Below are 13128 nucleotides of genomic sequence, written 5' to 3'. Positions count from 1 at the left end.
AAAGAGATGACCATGAAAGAAAAAGAAAAATCCACTATTTGCACTATTTGTATTCACTTATAATTGGACCTCAGATAGGTTCTCAAATTGGAAGACCAAATCTGCTGTTCTGCAGATTAGAGCTGCAACTCTGACACTGACTGTGAGGCAGAGGCAACAGCACTTGTTAAACTACTGTGAAATGTATCGCTTGCATGATAGTTAAATAGATCCATCACAAGCAAAGGTCAGGTCCTTATGTGTCTGCTACCTTTTGATGAATAACCTATTTATACTTGCCTGAGAAATTCTTTAAAAAAAAAAAAAAAGACATCACTCAACAATCACTCAACACAGTGAGCATCAGCAAATGCAGTTCTTTACATTCAAAGCGCCATCTCTCTGAAGATTTCTGTGTGTTTCAAAAAACTAACAGCATGAACAGCATGGGACACTCTGAATTAAATCAGTTCTGTGCCAGTGTCAGCCTTCCTCCCCACACCAAGCAGCTACCAAACACGGGAGAAGAGGGAAGAGATCTGTTGTCACTGACTGTTACATACAAGACTGTAAGGGTGGTTTTATAGCCCTTGCCTCTTAACTGGACCAAGTCTCTTGAAAGCTTCRTCTGATGCCAAAAATGTGCTTTTTTTAGAACACTGCATCCACAAAAAACTCCTTATTGGACATTCCTAAATTACCTTAGCACTGTAATAAGGTATGAAAAAGATACATGTGATATGAACAAGATACCATAGTTTATGCTCCTATTTGAAATCACAGTGTCTGCATACTTATGTTTATACGTTTGCATTAGATTTCCAAAACAGTTTATTAGTCCTGCAGCCCCTTTGCAACCAAACTGCGCGATCTGTTTTTCCAGGTGCCCTCTGCTATTTAGGACAGGATGAGTGAATATCATCTCCATATTTATAGTGTGGTAAGCAGTCAAATTGTATGCATTTCCACCTACTTAAGAGTCTGTTTCCATTGGAATTTAGCATAGACATCACTGGATTCAACTCTTCCCGTCCAGTTGGACAAATGTGTGATGTGAATGGAAATCACCATGGCCACCATTAATATTTTTAAGACTGTCAAGAGAAAGGCTGATTGGGCCCCAGCTATATAATATCACAGTAAAATCAAAGATACAAAAATGCCCTAAGAAACACAAAGAATCAAAAAACCTATCATCTTTAAAAGCACTCAAGTCATCTGCATATGTCATTGCTAAGCAGGATTTTGGCACTGGACACAAAGATCAAACTGACTTGGTCATTTCCAGGACTCCAGGCATTCCCAGTGCACATGAGAAGAGAGAAGACACCTGGACAGAAAGAACTTCTGCTAAAAGGTCTATTTCATAGACTTGACAGCCAGGAAACAGGCAGCACAAGAAAGTGAAACCTTCTTGAGAATGACCTTCAGACATCAGGATTTCTGTTAGCATATTATCGTCTACCCCTAGGAAATCCTTTACAATTCTTCCCTAACTGCCATTCTGAAGGCTGTGTATGACATCTAAGTTTGCAATTGCCTATTCTGTAACGACAGGACAGTAATTCTTTTATAGCTTTTCCTCAAATAACCTCCCAAAAGTTCTCCTCTATGCCAAGTATTCAAATGCCATTTCTACCCTGCTAAGAAAAACAAATCATGATCATGGAAACATGTGGAAACTTCACATGAAGTGCATTTGATCATGAAAAAGTATGTCTGATAAGAACTGTCTTTATGTTTAAAGCGTCACGTTATTTGTGGTGGTCTTTTTGATTTGCTTTAAATCAAGACCACATTTAGCAAAGCTTCTTTCCTTGGTTCACACATTATCTTGGTTTGCTTTTTCTAACTGCAAAATTTAGCAAGATTTTTTTCACCTCAGCAGAAAGCTGCATTGCAGCAGTAAGGTTATTTAGAAAATACATACAATACAAGCAAAAGCAACAGCAAATCACCAACAACTAAACCCCAGAGAGCCTAATACTCTTTTGAAAAACAGCATTTATTTCTCAACAAACTCTACATGTGCCAGGAGATATAAAATGGAATTTTATATGCACAAAGATGTTTATTATTGTTATAACAACACATGCCATGACTGTCTTCTCCATTCTAAAATAAATGGCTACAAACTTAGAGCATCAGGGAAACCATTCCAGTGAACAGTATCAATGTTCATGCTGACATCCTCAGCCTTCGTAAATACATTCTTGTTTAGTTTTTCAGTCACGTGGACTAGGGACACATCCTCCAACACTACAACAATCTTCAGTAACACAAATGCCTTAATTTGACCCATTATACTACTGTTTCATAATCCTATATGGTGTCATGAAAAAGTATTCACAGCTCAGTAAATATCAGTAGATTCTTATAGAGTATCAAATGTAATGAATAACCTGTCCACATATTCTGTGAAAGACTTAACTTACCTGGTTTTACATAGCCACACCTGAGCCAGAATCCAACTGCACCTATGATACAGTTTGCAAAACTTACTTTTGAACTGCGAAGTGCTTACCTTTTACAAAAAAAAGCTCCCATATTCAAAACCTCGGGCTCATTTCCCTTTTTCCTCCCAAAAAATAAAAGTATTTGCAAAAAAATTTAGCATAGCCCTGTAAAAAATAACATCAGACTTGTGCTGAAATGAAAAGTTACACAGAACATCAGGTCGAACACCCAAAAAAGGAATTAGCTTCTTTCCTGAGAGTACATATTCAGGGCTTTACTAATGAGTTTCTGACAAGTTTCAAAGGATTAAAGGTATGTGACTGGCTGCTCAAAGAGACTTCAGATTTTTCAAAATTGTCTGCCAATCTGCATAATGAGCTCTTCTTTGCTGACAAAAAACATCATGTAGTTGGAACTCAAGACAGGTATTTCCCAGCTTCCCTTATCTTCCTTTATTTTTCAACAGTACTCATTTGAGAAGGTACTTAAGTACTGTGAAAATCATAATATCCATCATCCTTGGCTAAGCTACCACTTTATCAAACCTTGGAGCACAAGAGAAATTTACTTTTTATATATGAAYTCAAAATCCAGGTATTAGAGTGAATAACAGGCTTGATCAATTAGCTGAGCACAAAAGCACACTTTTCCTCCAGGAGACTGCAAAGCCTCAAAACTTGCAGTAACAGAACCCTCCAGACAGCTGTGAACAACTTGAACAAAAGAGCTGCAATGGTCAACTCTGATGGTGACATATTGACAGATAACCATGAAGGCTGGAAAACCTGAAGGCAGCTTCAGAGCTCCACCTGTGCTTCCCTGCCAGTTTTGGGGAAAGGGATGGCTATTACAGGATGACCTACACGCACTGCATCTCAGTAGAGTCTTCCCTGACCTTGCAATATTTGCTTCATGAACCTAGAGAGCTGCTTTACAACGTGAAGATCATTCAAGGAAAGTCACTGCTATACAGTCACCACTATACACACTGTCAACAGCCAGTAKAATGACTGCATCACCAAAACATAAATTAAAAAAACCATGAACACATTCAAAATCTACCAACCCAGCAAACCAAAGAAAGTCACTCAACAGTGTGGTGACCTCATTCTAAAATTACCAGTACCCAGCACACAAGAAGTCACACACCTTCGTATGTTCAATCACAACCGTTACCACTGAAAAAAAAACTAAAAACCATGTCTTTGAAATACCTTGCACAAGGTAAGCCACAACAGACCCAGGAAATAATCCCATAAAGCACTAAGTCCAGCAATGAGACCAAGAAGTCTGGAATACCTGCCTAGAATTGTAAATACAAACTCARGGGAATTTTCCACTAAGCAGAAACAATGGCTTTGGAGACAGATCAATGTGTCAAGCACTGTAGAGTAAAACACTACAACTTTAGGCAGAAAATTCTGTTACCTTCTCAGGTATCATAAACTGATATGTGCAGATGGACAACAGGATTACAGAAGTAAAAAGGTTTTGGGGGGTTACAAATAAAGCCTGGACTGTGACCAGAATAAGAATTATTCCTAGAACAAATTCTTGGCCTAAGGTCTGTAAATCCGGCAGGATCTGAAACCATTAACTTACATTTTTCCCCGGCCTTTTAAAAATGCTTGTGAAAGTTTGAAAAGTCTGTTTTAAGTGAATTCTCTCACAGAAGTGAGACCTACAGCAAGAATAGTAACCAGCAAAAGAACAAGGAAATGATAAAAGGAGGAAAAATAATTTTAAAAAAGATCTCCTCTAATGTTAGTTAATCTTGACAACAAGCTACTATAAGATTTAGAGCTACATCCTCATCTGTTTTAAATTGAAATAAACTCATGAAAGTCAATAAACATATGTATAATTATTCCAACTGAGGATTTGTCCCTTTGTATAAATGTATTTATGGCATCTGAAGCCCCAAAAGTTTATAAGCCATTACACATTACTTCCAAAATTACACATTAATTCCAAGTCTTGTTTTCATCCACCAGATGCTCCTCRGCAGGGAAATGTACACATGATAACCCAATGAATATCTCTTAGCGGTGCAGTGGCAGGAAATCTCCCTTTAAGTACAATTTGAATGAGCACTTACAGAACTCAAAATTTAAAAACTGGGACTGTTCAGCTGCTCACATCTCAGTATCAGAGCTATATTTTACACATGGACAAGCAATAACAACAGTTTTCATATAATCATAACTCATATGGTAAAAGGTATGTAATAATGAATTTTATCTTCTTACCTATCAATGTGTAAAATTAATTTGCTGGCCTATTTTTTCATGTTAGGAGAGATAAATAATCTGTCTTTTCCTTTCTGTACTTAATTACACATAGCAATGTGAAGTCATGCTAAATAAAAAGAATATCCATTTAGTTAGTTTCTAATGCACCACAAAGAAGAACAAATGAATTGGCTCATTTGGGTACTGTTAGTTCCACACAGTTAGGCATTATAGTCTGATAAACGCTGGCTGTGGCACCAAGGCACAGAACAGCAAGGCTGATCAAGTCAGGAGGTAGCCAGCGATCCTCRAGGCACACACAGCCTTCATTCACTCTGCCTCACAAAACAACAAGCTAATACTGGTGCCTTCCCCTGCCTCTGTGTATGCCCAACAGCAGGCACTTATACACCAACTCATCTAGCAGTGATAGCAAGAGCTGTCTTGCTTCTTACTTTGCTGCTCAGCAGCTTTCTTTTAAGGTCCTAGTCCGGTATTTTAGGAGTTACCTTCCACCAGGGCAACCATTAATAGTTTTGTTGTTAGCTTCCACAATGGTAATCAAAGGTCTGATGCTGGTTGCTTGGCTCTGTCCTACATTTTCTAAAGAAAAACTAAAAATATATTTCTAGATTAACTCAGCTCCCACTATATATGAATTTTAGTATTTCAACACCACAAATTGTTATGAAATATCTTGAGCCATTCACTGCTTTCATACAAAATCCTTATTACAGACAGATCATAAATTATTTTCTGATCAAGGCAAAATAACTTATACTTCAGTACTTCAATTACATCTTAACCAAAGTTGTTTATCAGGTCTACTAGAATGTGAATGCAAGGAATTACTTGTATTTACCCAGCCACACATCCTATCTAATACTACAGGCTACATTTGCATTCTATTAAATTTCGCACAGAAAGACAATAAATCTTTCCCACAAGATCTGTGAAAAATACTGCCATTCTTTGGCCATAAGATTAGCATCCTTAAAAACTGTCATCGAAGAACAATATACCAGTATTAACAGAACTTTTCTCAAAAAGTGTCACAGCACGTAATAAATACAAGTATCTAGGACATTAGCTTTAGGCTGTTGATGGTGGATTTTCAGAAGCAAAAGTGTCCTTTTGCTCAGCAGGGCATTGCCACCTACAGAAACAACATAATTCCCTGCTATCATCTATTTTATCCGCTACCATTCTATATATACCCACAAACTCCCAGACRCTCCCATTTCTCTTCTACTACTACCACAGCTTCCTTGGTGATGGAAGCACAGAAGCGCGTGTGGCAACCAACCACGGTGTTTTACCATAAATGATGTAATGCCACATGAGGTGGCATTATTTATGTAATTTAGTAATTACATAAATAGTAAATACTAATCCATACTAAATACATTAGTAATTTTCACTGTTAGTAAGTTCCTCCTACAGCACTAGCCTACTAAATACAACCCCAAACAAGCTGAGTCATCCAGATATAAAACTCTGGTTCAAAAAAAAGTATTAAGGTCTAACTGGCTCCAGAAGGAACTGAAACACATGAAAAATCATGAAGACTACATCCCAAAAACTATCAAACTCAGTTAAGCAAAAAAGTTATAACATTACTTTGGGTTTCATACTGGATACAATTTTACATTTTGTTGTCTACTAAGTTACATTTTATTAGTATTTTAAAATTTCTGGCATAAGTAATGCATTTTCTTTCATTATTATTGATATTTCTTCTCCAAATGCAGATAATTACAAGTCTTTTCTTTGCCAATAACTAGTACTTTTTTAATTTGGAGAGGGAGCAGAGAAAATTTCTCACTGTTTATGAATATTAAGTTCTACTAGTGTATTAAGCATTCATAAAGAAATCTGTTAACTCATTCACAACTTTTCACCATAGCTAAGAATATGATAGCCAAGTTACTACTTTATGGAGCCAATAACTATGTTGACCAATTGAAAATACATTTGACTTACAAGATTGTGGTCATGTTTCTTCAGAGAGCGAATGTACCACCACTTATCTATGTAAAATGCCTAGTAAATAACTAATAACAACTTCAACTTGTACTATAGGATCATTTAAGCTCTATTTTATACAGAAAAAGTCAAATATATTTTCATATACAAGCCAATATCGACAACATGCACTAAACATAATAACTTCTCCCTTTTCTAAATATTTTTGTCTATTTCTAGTCAAGATACCCAATGTGTACTTGTGTTGTGYACTGCAGACTAGAGATGTCTGTGGGATACATCATTCCAGGACCSGATGTGCTTAAAATCCTCCTCAATAAGGGTTCGGGTGTTCTCCCTCCGATATATAAAACCCAACCTCTCTGTATGTCTTCCTACAATGGCACAGTACAATTCTGTCAGAAATAAGAGACGATACATGATACAAGCCCCATTAGTTAACACCGCCTAATTATTTACCTTTACTTTCTGTTTCTAGTAAGATTTTGATACTGAATTAAGTGTCAGGTTTTACTGACCTGATGTTTACATTGAGCTAAACATATCTTAAGTGATCCTCATTTTTTTATGAAAAAAAAAAAAAATCTATTGCTAGTTTTCCCTCACTACAAAATCTCATTTTCATCTGGTTTTCTTTCATCAGGAAGAAATCATGCTCAAGGAATGATTAAATTACAGCTTTCTAATGGAAAAATACAGCAGTCTCTTAAATTGATACAAAAAAATACAATTTGAGCTGTTTTAATAACCTTTTGCCACAGCAACAATTTTTATGTTAAATTTTGTTTACTGCTTATGTATATAAATGGATTAGTCCAGACTTCAGAGACTTCTATGATTATTTTGCCAGCTAAGTAAAAGATTTCTTGAGGTGTGAAGCATTGCAGATTTTAGACCTACACTTGTTTCACAGATATGAGTCTTGAACTTGACACACATATGCTATTTTCTCCTCCCAMGAAATTCCCCTAGTTTTGTATGCGGATGCTGCTGTTATTAARGTCATGCTGACCTATACAAAGGCCCTTTTTTGCCAATGCTCCACATGCAATTGATTTGTCCTTTAGACTTTACATATAATATGGTTAGGCCCAAACTCAATTTTCAAGTGTAGTGACATAGCTATACTGAGCACATTGGGGTGGCACAAGAGTCACTGATATCCAAATCCTACCTTGGGAATTTAAGCTTTGTATTTCATCAAGCTTTTTCCAAGATGATAGCCCCACAGCATCTATTGTTGCAACTGATGCAAGTAAATGCCCTGTAAATTGAGCAAAATGAGGGCTCTGCACACTCCTGCACAGGAATGCTCTTCAGGGTTCAGTCACTTGGTTTTAAGAATCTGCATGATTTTGTGATTTGAAATATAACTTTCTTAATACAATAAATGTTTAATTGCAAAAAAAATACATTTAGGTATCTAGAAGTGAGAAATGTAATCTATATAGCTCCTGAAGGCAGAAACACAAAGGCTTTATCATGTGGTCAGTGATATTAGATAATTTTAAGTACTCAAATAAGATCCTCTTAAACAGGCCAGAGTTCTGAATGTCCAGCAAGTTTTTGAAATTCAGTGACCTTTMAATGATATTGAATTGGAGATTCAATAAGTCCTTCAATAAATTAAGGAGTCTCATAATCACTACCCTTCACCTACATTACTAATATTATCCATAGCTGTATCCTGGGGCATGCTAAGTATTGCGCAAACATAAGGGAAAATCTGAATATATTTATMATTTCTCGAGCAATAAGAGATAAATCACTAGGAAAATGATACGTTAATTAATAGATTAATATACTCACTCCCAAGCTCAGTTTTAGGAGTACATTCCTGAGATGAAGAGTGACAGATTGCATCAATTTGTGCATCCAGACGATAACATCCACAATTGCTTAGACCACTCTAAAAAGACTGGTCTCCAAAACAACTCTGAGCACAGGCCCCACAAGCTGCCTGCCACCTCCCAGGCATTTTGCAGATAGGCCACTGTCAACTTCTCCTGTGCTGTAGTAACACACTGGGCACACCAGGCACACGCCAAGGTAGAATTCTCTACAAGTTCCATGTCAATGATGGCCTCACAAGAGCCCTCGGTACAAAGGAGGCATGCATTTTAAATCAATTCCACCCTTGACTACAAGGCAGCTTTTGGCAAAAACTTTGGTCTGATGCATTGATATGACCATTCCATGTACTGGGAGACTATTTTAGCTAATCAAATCAGGAATATGAATCAACAGACAGAATCACAAGTCTACACTACACACGAAATACCAAACAGAAGGAGAGCTTGTTTTCTGCTTTAACAATACAGAGACTAGCTGCTTGGGCAGGAATTAAATAGTACCAGCAAAATGYGTATTTATGCTTCTGTTTTTCTTTCAGAATTAGATTTTAGTAATAGGAATGTTAACAAACTAAAAATAAGAGGATTTGAAAACAAAAAACTCCCTTCTGTCTGTAATCGTCTTTCCTCTTCTACCATGATACTGGAACTAGGCTCAATACAAACCTGTAACACTGCATAAAGGAGAAGTTACAGTTGTTATTATAAAATAATTTAGATTACACTCCCATACTACACATACATTTGTAGAAAAATTATGTTAGTTTTATATTATCATTCTTTTCTTGTATTATTGTAAAGCAGAAAGAGAAGATTAGAAAGATGTGTTCTAGTACTTACTTGGGGTGCCAAGGGAAAAACTGATGTTCGTTTTAGTTTAAAAATTTAAGTTTCTATCGTGTCCAGTCTCGGTTTCTGATAACGTTTTTTAAAAATGTCTGACAGTACCTAATTTTCAGTCACTAAAGATGGCATCATAGAGCTTCACTGATATCAAAAATTTTACAAATTGGAGTCTATAAAAGCTTGATAGCAGCTCCAGACTTATCCAGTTATATTCTAGAACTCAACACCGTCAGTTACACCCAAATCTAATTCGACAACAATGATTAGCTCTATTTAGGAAGAGGAAACTGTATTTAGAGATAGCATTTGAAGCTTCCAAATGGTGTTTTACAAATACATACATTTTATGAATCGTCACAAATCTGTTCTTAAAAGGAAAAAGCTGGTTTTATTATCTAAGTTCTACTTTTCAATCTTAGTGAATGAAAGATGACCATTTCATTTTCCCTTAARCAGAGGACCATTTCATTTTCCCTCTTTTTTTTCTCCTGACACAACCTTGCCAAACACACAGGAACTAAACACATTTTGACACCTGCATTTTCTCTTTTAAATACTGGTATTTCAAACCACAAAACAGCCCCTCCCAGAGGAAATATATGCCATATACCTGATAGRTATGTTATACACTTGCTACATCATTATTTGAATATATGCACTTTTAACACTTAAAATAGAGGCAACTAGTGTTCCATAGCTTCAGAACATTCTTTGAAACTTTTTAATGTGTTCAAAACACAATAAAAGTACAACTTGTCACTGTGAAAGACAATCTGGGTTCTGCTATGGCATCATCATTATTGTAACAGAATAAAATATCTCACACCAGTCAGAAACAACCATTCCAACTTACAACAGTTCTCCAAAAAGAAATGAAGAATCTGGAAGGAACTTGACTAGTCTTGAGAGGAAGGATGGTGATCATGCTACATCACTCAAATGAAAAGGTGAAAGAAATTACTAGTTTGAGGGGAGTTACTATCACTATGTGTGAGGAAGGGGCTCCCGAATCACCTCCTTACTCTCCACACAAATCATATGCACATATATGAGAAAGCACTCTCTCCAGCATTTCTCTTACCYTACCATCTAGGTCCCTTGTTTCCTGTGACCACAGTTATGAAGTAGTCTCAGTTTCCCATCCCAGTAACATTATGTTACTGTCATGTTATGTCATGTGCAGCTGCAAAATGAGTAGCATAAAGTACCCATAGGGGAAGAAAAAAAATAAAAATAAACCTACCATAAAGACAGAGYATAAAAGAGAAATATACAGGAAGCATTTATATGGGAATCAGAAAGAACTGTGGGCAGACAGGCAGTGTGTAGTCTAACAATTAGCACAACAGGCCCACACTACAACATACATCAAAGATCATTTTTTCACTGAGACAGAGCAACAGAGCATTTGCCATTACAGACAAGGTAAAGCAGAAACAGGATGCTTTAAATAGCAGGTGGCTGCAAAGAATTGACAGTGTCAGACACCCCAAAGTGACAAGCGATCATTATATCAAATGGGCAGCAAACTCTGGTCACCTGGCATGTCTCCCAGCTCATGGTCTGGCTAGAGGAACCTATAAAAGGACAATATAAAGGAAGAGAGCAGCTAATGAATGCGAGACCATCAACTGTGAAGAGGTGTTGAAATTGCAAGGGAGAGCAAAGTGGTTCTAAGAGAATCCTTTTCCTCAAGGATTAAAAGGTTTTACTATTAAGCCTATCAAAAGACCTATCATTGCTTTTGTACCATAAAAGTTAAGTAACAGTTGTCCTTTAAGAGATCTCACACAATGAGATATGTATCTGTGTGCTGCTCTATTTTTAATTCATAATTTAAATCCCTACAAGCCATGAGGAAAGATACATTCTAAAAACAGACAATAAATTAAAAATAATTAGTCCACGATTAACAGCTGACTTCACTAGATCAATGTCTATTCACAATATACCTGGCAGGGTATACTGTTGCTTTTGCTAGAGCGGCTTTCTTGCTTTTTAATTTGTTGCTTTTTCATAGTGTTTCTGAATACTACTGAGTGATAAAAATAATAAAAGCAGATAAATACAAAMAATAAAGTTTTCAAATAACCCAATTTTACAAGTATCAAAAATAAATAACTTATGAATGAAATGAGATGTTTTAGTATTCCATGTTATGCTTATATCTTTTAACAAATGAAAAGTGTAAAAGAAAACAAAGCCATTTCCTCAAGATTCCCTAAAAATATATCGTTAATGAGAAACTAATTAAAGTTAGTATATACAGTTTTACCTTTTATGCTACTTCAGCACGAAAAGCAACCTATTGCATTTTCATGAATCAGAACAAAACTCAGATATCTTGCTTTCATTCTTGTTAAAGTCTTTATTCTTTAACGTGTTACATTTTCCTTTTAAGTGTTCCTTCTCTTTTCTTTTTGAATCAAGCTGTTGTGCCTGTGCTTTTATGTAAATCGCTCTAAGTAATATATGTTGAGTTTTCAGAGACCATTTGGTTAGAGCCTAATAGCCTCTCCTGGGAGCTGACACCAACTTCCAGCAGCAGGTCCAACACTCCAGATTAGAATAATAAAACACATGCTGCTGCAGCTTCAAAAAAAATGCAAGTCTGTCTGTATCAAGCCAAAGAATGATGTTTTGAGACGTCACAGATGCCTTGTCCCCTAGATACAGCTTTCCTTTGTTTTACGTAAAAAAATACATCCAGTAACAGCTTTTTCCCCCTCTTCTGAACAGATGCAATATGTCCTTACAAAGACAGATGCAGATACCACATCTCTTCTTGTCCTTATAATTATGCAATGTTCCTTTTTTAACTAAAATAGAAAGCTAGTATTTTTAATTTTCACATTGAACTGAAGTAACTTTACACAATGTGTCATTTTTTCCTGTTTTGAATTTTTTTAATCTTTTTTTCTCTATGCAAGTGTCAGATTCTTCAGATTATTTGCATAGACTAGATAAATATAATGAAATTTGCATATAGAAAAACATGGACTTAGAAAGAGGCTGGTATTTATTCAAAAAAATAGCACTGTGTTAGGGTACATGTCAAATGTAAGAATAATTACATATACATACTTCCCCCTTGTAATTCACTATTCTTCATTACTGTGTTCCAAATAGGAATCCCAGGTAAATTAAAACTTGTCTTATTTGACCTATTTGGCAATCTATTGCATGCTTTTTTACACTATTCTGAAAAATGAACAGTTCCTGTTAGTATTTATGCATCAAGAATCAAAGTCTCCTATTTCTTTCTCTGACATTCAACAACACTATCCCTTGCAGAAAGAAAACCAATAGTTTTACTAATTTATAAGCACCATGCAGACCCAAGCAGTCTAGAGAGAAATATCTCTATAAGTTGGGAAGAGGGAAAAAAACAAAACAAACATACACACACATAAGAAAGCTTCCACAAGGATTTTGATTAAACCTGAGACAAAAAAAAAAAAAAAAAAAAAAAAAAGGAAGATTTAAAACATTCCCAATACTCACTGAAAGCAGCCACTGCAAGAGCCAGTGTGACAATAATGGAGACCCAGGAAACCCACAACGCCTTCTTTCTGTAGCTTTGAGCTTCATGAGGTTTTAGCCTTGTACTGCTTTCTAGTAAACCTGACAAGCAATAAGCAAAGAAGTATGAACAATATATTGCTCTTTTTAAAAACACGCCTGTTTTAGTTCAGACTTAGATCAGATGTACACATTCTGCATTCCATACAGAATTTACACACTCAAATCCTGGTCACATTATTAAAATTGTGCGA

The 13128-nt window shown here is 36.0% G+C and overlaps 1 protein-coding gene across 1 annotated transcript in view; it reads right to left on the bottom strand.

Annotated features, from left to right (window-relative positions):
• The window catches only part of TMEM163 (transmembrane protein 163), an 83359-nt gene that overhangs the window by 65108 nt on the left and 5123 nt on the right, over positions 1-13128 (bottom strand). The window contains exon 2 of the mRNA XM_026040891.1: positions 12857-12976. Within this exon, the coding sequence (XP_025896676.1) occupies positions 12857-12976 (120 nt within the window). The remainder of the gene's footprint in view (positions 1-12856; positions 12977-13128) is intronic.

The sequence above is a fragment of the Nothoprocta perdicaria genome, unplaced genomic scaffold (genome assembly GCF_003342845.1).
Source record: "Nothoprocta perdicaria isolate Ctin4 unplaced genomic scaffold, notPer1 scaffold_27, whole genome shotgun sequence".
NCBI lineage: Eukaryota > Metazoa > Chordata > Aves > Tinamiformes > Tinamidae > Nothoprocta > Nothoprocta perdicaria.
The sequence above is the reverse complement of the archived record's forward strand: the minus strand, read 5'-3'. Positions and strand labels throughout refer to the sequence as shown.